The sequence below is a fragment of the Condylura cristata genome, unplaced genomic scaffold (assembly GCF_000260355.1).
Source record: "Condylura cristata isolate star-nosed mole 26May11 unplaced genomic scaffold, ConCri1.0 scaffold00006, whole genome shotgun sequence".
Lineage (NCBI taxonomy): Eukaryota > Metazoa > Chordata > Mammalia > Eulipotyphla > Talpidae > Condylura > Condylura cristata.
In genome coordinates this window covers 1,727,914-1,733,784 of record NW_004567107.1, presented here as the reverse complement: position 1 = coordinate 1,733,784, position 5,871 = coordinate 1,727,914, and the positions used below count along the sequence as shown (strand labels likewise).

At 68.4% G+C, this 5,871-nt stretch overlaps 1 protein-coding gene across 1 annotated transcript in view; it reads left to right on the top strand.

The window, feature by feature from the left end:
* The first annotated feature begins 47 nt into the window (after nt 1-47).
* The window catches only part of LOC101629896 (chromosome unknown open reading frame, human C9orf9), a 9,597-nt gene continuing 3,773 nt past the window's right edge, over nt 48-5,871 (top strand). Inside the window, exons 1-5 of the mRNA XM_004677864.2 lie at nt 48-129; nt 1,130-1,208; nt 3,956-4,124; nt 4,961-5,163; nt 5,678-5,868. Of these exons, the coding sequence (XP_004677921.1) occupies nt 3,981-4,124; nt 4,961-5,163; nt 5,678-5,868 (538 nt within the window). The 5' untranslated portion in view covers nt 48-129; nt 1,130-1,208; nt 3,956-3,980. The remainder of the gene's footprint in view (nt 130-1,129; nt 1,209-3,955; nt 4,125-4,960; nt 5,164-5,677; nt 5,869-5,871) is intronic.

The window sequence follows — 5,871 nt, the reverse complement described above, 5'->3', positions numbered from 1 at the left end:
TGGCACCGGCGGTAACAATCAGGCCCCGCCCCGCCCTGGGACCGGCGCAGACCCCGCGGGCCCAGAAGCCCACGAGCCGCTCAGAATTCAGGACGCTCCGGAGGCGAAGGCCGCTCTAGAACGAGCAAGGTCAAAGCGGGCTGGGCGGGTTCCGAACCCGGACTTGGGGGGCTCCGCTGCCGCCCTGGGCAGGGGGTGGGATGCCCTGGGGTCATGGCAACCCGCATTTGGCCCAGCTGCATTGGGGGTGCCATTCTTCGGAGCTGCCCTGTTGGAGCCGGAGCTGCCCTGTTGGAGCCGGGTTTGGGGTGCTTTGTGGAGAGGAGCAGGGTAAAGGCGCTCTCCTCCTGCCTGCACCTCTTACAGCCTTGCCAAGTTGGGGATCTTGCCCTGCCTGCGCCTGCCTTCCCTCCCCTGTGACACCCCACCTTGCAGGGGGCACTGGACAGCGCAGGGCAGGCGTGCGCAGCCACAGCAGGCGCGCTGTTAGAGTGTTCTCATTTCCTGGGCGCAGCGAGGAACGTGGACGGACCCCAGTGGTAGCTTGGCCAGCTGAGTGGGGGGGAGGGCTGGCTCCCCCTTTCTGGGCCAGTTTCCTGACGTAGTACTCATGGAGCATTAGAATCAGGAGGCCCCTTGAAAAGCCCTGAAGTCCCTCACTTTACAGGTGAATAAACTGAGGCCCAGAGAGGGGGACACGTCAGACCCAGGTCACTTGTTAAGTCAAAGGCAGAGGCAGGCCTGTGGCAGCCGCCTGGGCCCAGCCAAAGCCCTCCTCCGCCCGCGGCCAGGGAAACAGCCCCGACAGCAGAACCCGCGGCTCTGCCTGGCCCCTCAGATCTGCCTCCTCAAAGCACAGCGCGGTCGGCTTGTCAGCCCCAACTGAAAGACAGCTGGGACGAGAAGGGAGCTGCCTCCCGGAACAGAGAACACAGGAGCCAGGCCCGCACTGGAGGCCTCGGTCGGCTTCCTGGACCTTTCTGAAATGGCTTGCCTTTCTCCTCATTTATTTTAAGCCCTAGGCACTTTTCATACCACGATTTAATCTTCTTTCGCAGCCTGGAAAAATACAAATCAATTAAAGCCTAAAGCCTATTGGGTAATCAGCTTTCCCTTCCTCCTCCCGCAGACCCAGACGCCTGCGCCCTGCGCCTTTCATCCAGACTAACTCGGCTGCAGCGACTCTCGTTCCAGGACGATCACTTTGGGTAGCTTATTACAGCCGCGCTCACAACATTGCTGACATGCGTGTCACAAGTTGCTAGGATCAAGAGCCGAGTCGGTTTTGCTCTCAGGGCTCTTGGGGCCGCCAGCCAAAGTAGTGCTGAACCCTAGAGAACCTGGCAGCCCCCGGCAGCCCCGACCGCTAGTCCTCATTACTCTGGGCCAGGGAGCAGGAAGCCCCACGGCGGCGAGAGCCAGGCCAGGGCCCAGCTGGCGCGACCCCAGGGGCCCCAGGCAGCCTTCCAGGCCCTGGCGGCACCCACGTCCCCATTGCTGTCCCCATTGAGGTCCAGCATGACGCCAGGCCGGCCCCAAGCTAAGAGCCCCGACGTTCGAAAGTCAGTGGCACTCGGCGGCCGCGGCGGCCCACAGTGGCGGCGTGACCCCAGCCTGGCACCACCCTGTGGGGATGAGCGTGGTGCCCTCCTCACGGGGCGGCGGCAGGGCTGTGTGAGCCGGGCCCGGGGCTGACTGGGACCGCAGGTGACCTGCTGTGGTCAGGGGCTCGGCCGGCCATCGGCGAGGCTGTGCAGGGCGCCCACACCGTGGGAGCACCGTGGCCTACCGGCCCTCTCGCCTGCTTTATCTTCTCCTTGGCCCTTACTGGCAACTCCCTCTCCCTTCCCAGATGCCGCTTCGGGGGCGGGAGCCTGGGGTAGCCCAGCACGCGTCCAGCACTTAACGGACAAAGTTAATGAGTAAAGCGCTCGGTCCCTTGGCTTAGAGGCCAAGGCCTGGCCTGGCGCTTCGGATCCCTCCACTACCCAGCCTCTAGCGGAAGTCCCCCCGCTTCCGCCAGCTGCCTGCCTTTCCCCTCGCTCCTTTCAGAGGTCAAAGCCATGGCAGCCTGTTTCTTTCAGGGTGTCTGCCACGCCCACCGCACGCCCCTTTGCCGCGCCCGGCACTGGCCACCTGGGCCCCGGCTGCTGCCCACACACAACTGTGCCCCTGCAGTGCTCCCAGGGCTACGAGCTGCAGCTGGCATCGGGGGAGGTCAGGGCACAGAGGCTTCGGGTGACCGCTGACCCAGACCCGCTTAAAAGGTGGAGGGGCTGGGACTTGAACCCTGGGCGGTGGGACTCCAGAGCCTGGATCTCGCCTGCTGCCCCCAGCCCTGAGCGTTTCGGGAAAGTGGGCTCAGGCCCCCCGCAGCCTCTGTGCCGGTCTCCACTGGCAGCCAGCCGGGCCCCAGCCGCGAAGCGGGTCGGGCAGCTCCTCCCAGCAAACAAGGGGCCGAGTGCCCACACTCAGGATAACACAACTTAATGAAGAGCTGTTAAAGACAAATTAATGCAGAAACCCACTTAGAATCTGCAATAGCAAAGCTTTATGGAAACTTGACATGAAGACTGCGTGGTCTCAGGCCCCAGGGCCCGGCCCAGCGCCGGCCTCGGGTCTGACCTCTGCCCGCTCGTTCTCTGGACGTCTTGGTGGTAACTTCATCTTCAGTCTCACCCTGAGGGGTGTGCCTCGCTGGCTAGCCCACTGCACCCCGAGTTCGCTGTGTGTGTCTGCCTCCTAGGGGCACAGGGCACGAGCCGAGGTGGCAGCAGGTGTCTGGCCGGCAGCGCCCTGCCCCTTCCCGTGTGCCCACTCCCGGTGGGGTGGGGGCGCTGCCCGCCAGCAAATACGGGTTCCCGGGGGTTGCCACGGCCCTGCTGGGGCACAGGCCCGCCCGGGGCGGGCGACTGCCAGGGCCCCCTGCTGTGACCCCCTGTGGCCACCCCGCCGTAGCTGAGCTCCCGTCCCCCGAGCTCTGGCTTCCCACCCAGCTGGTCGTGGAGGCACCTTCTGGCCTCCTCGAGCCATGGAGACGCCTTTGGGCTCAGGACGTGGGAGACAGGGAAGAGCCCGTCGGCACCATCTTGTTCTTGGGGCCTGCAGAAGCCTGACGCCCTCCCCGCCCCACTCTTGCCCAGCGTTCTGGCTCCTTCCACCTGCAGCATCTCGCCAAACCGGGTCCAGGGCAGGGCTCTGAGAGGCGGTGCCTCGTGGCCCCAGCAGTGGCTGCCTAGAGGCCCCTGGGCAGGAAGGCGGGACTGGGGTGCGGCAGACTCACGAAGTCTGGCCCGTCCCCGCCCCCGCCGGATGCTAGCGGGGTCGGACCCCGAGGCCCTCCCAGTGCTAACATCCCGTGAGTCTGTGACCTGGGGCCTGCGGGACGGCCCCACCTTTAGTGCACCGCCTGGCTCTGGGGCGTGCGGGTGCCTGTGGCGGCCCCGTGGCCCGGCACTGGGCAGTGCGCGGCGGCTTCATACAGGGAGGGGCCGGCCCGGAGCAGGCCCCGGAGCAGGGTCCGCAGCTGCCCAGGGACGGAGGGCTGACCCTGCCCAGCCCCGGCGCCCCTCAGCTTTTCCCACCGGGGCCCGTTAATTTGGCCGGAACAGGTGAAGTCAGTTTCCGGTGCCTCAGCGGCTTTTGCCAGCCACACGGGGAGCCTCGAGGCTGAGAGAGGCCACACTCGCCGGCAGAAACTGAGGGCCGGAGGCCGCGTCCCTGGCTGGGAGAGGGAAATCAGCGTTGCGGCAAAGGCTGCGTCCCTGTGGTGGACAGGCTGGGTGGGTTCAGTGCGCCCTGGACAGCAGTGGCCAGTGTACAAAGGGCATCACCCTGGGGTTCACCTGCGCCCCCCGGAAACGGGGCCGGCAGCAGCGCGCGTCCTGGGGCCGTGGCCGCCTCCCCGGTCCCAGCGCGGCGCTCGGGTTGGCCAGCGCCTCGTGCACCCCCACAGAGTCCTCTCCGCGGCCACGGCCACGATGAACGAGGTGAAGGAGTCCCTGAGGAACGTGGAGCAGCGCTACCGGCTCTTCCAGCAGCAGCAGTTCACCTTCGTCAGTGCCCTGGAGCACTGTCGGGAGGACGCGCACGACAAGATCCGGCCCATCTCCAGCATCGGACAGGTGCCGGGCGGGGGGGGCCCAGGCGGCTCCGGGTCGGGGGGGCCCAGGCGGCTCCGGGCGGAGGGGGGCCCCCACAGGCGGCTCCGGGCGGGGGGAGCCCCAGGCGGCTCCGGGCGGGGGGAGCCCCAGGCGGCTCCTGGCGGGGGGGGGCCCAGGCGGCTCTGGGTGGAGGGGGGCCCCCACAGGCGGCTCCGAGCTGGGGGGAGCCCCAGAAGGCTCCTGGCGGGGGGGCCCCAGGCGGCTCCGGGTGGAGGGGGGCCCCCACCCAGCTCTAGCTCGCTCCCTGCACAGCTGCAGACAGGCAGGGGAGCGAGGGAGGGAGGCGAGCTCGTGCCAGGCCAGACTCAGATTCACCTCCCGCTTCTCACCCGCGCGGGCCGGTGGGGGAGGGGGCTGGAGACTCGGCCGGCCGGGAGTGAAGTCTTGGCCTAACGCCTGGCACGGCTGTGGCCCTGGGCCTCAGTCTTCTGGAGAGAGACACACCCAGGGCTGGTGCATGGACCCCGTGAAACTGCTGTGTCTGGGCGCCCTGCCGTCCGTAGGCTAAGGACGCCCCGAAGCCCACCACAGCCCAGGGCTTCGGTGTGCGGGGGCGACTGCCCGGGCCAGCGGCGTCCGCAGACATGCCCTCTCCCTGCGCCCCGGGGGCAGCTGCTGTCTGCACGGGCTGGGGCATGCGGGCACCTCCTGGGGGCTCACCCAGGCCAGGCCTCGCCCACAGAAACGGCGTCACCTGGCGGTCAGCGCGCGAGCCTGGCTGCTCGCGGGGCTGTGGGCCCCCCGAGCGACTGCCCCCCGAGCGCCCCGAGACACACGGGCCCGCGCCCCGCCCGCAGGTGCAGGACTACATGGACCACCACTGCCACAACTCCACCAGCCGGCGCGTCCTGCTCATGTTCCTGGACATCTGCGCGGAGCTGAACAGGCTGTGCCAGCACTTCGAGGCCCTGCACACCGGCACCCCCGTCACCAACAACCTCCTGGAGAAGTGCAAGACCCTCGTCAGCCAGAGCAACGATTTAAGCAACCTTCGAGCCAAGTGAGTCCACTCCGCGGAGCCTCCAGGCCGCGGGGGAGCGGGCTCCTGGGGGGCCGGGCAGGCCGTGGGGAGCCGTCAGGCCGTGGGGCCGCACACGGGCACCCTGGAAGCGCTCTGAGCACGCCGACTCCCAGTCGTCCGCACACGCCTTCCCGTGTCTTCCTCTGAGCCCGAGGCTCCGACACAGAACACAAGCCTGGGCAAGGACGGTCCCAGGCGCAGAGGCCCGTCCCGGGGCACCACGGAGCTGCCTGCGGCCCCGGGCACCCACAGTGCCGCCGCTCGAGGACGGTGGCCAGCTAGCAGGGTCAGAAGCGGCCAAGGGGCTCGGCGGCAGATGTGGGGGCCGGGGGCGGGGGCGCAGCTTCCCAGGCACGCAGGCAGGGCGCCGTGGCCCCCCGGGCCCGCCCCTGCAGAGCCAGAGCCGGGCCAGGGAGCCGGCCTTGGCAGGGGCGGGGCGGTCCTGCTTGTCACGCCGGGGGCCCAGTCGCGCTCACCACCTCCTGCACCGCAGATACCCTCACGACGTGGTCAACCACCTCAGCTGCGACGAAGCCAAGAACCACTACGGGGGCGTGGTGAGCCTCATCCCCCTGGTCCTCGACTTGATGAAGGAATGGGTCGCCCACTCGGAGAAGCTGCCCCGCAAAGCGCTGCAGCACGTGAGTGCACGCCAGGCGTGCCAGGAGGCGGCCGCCGGGCCTCGCC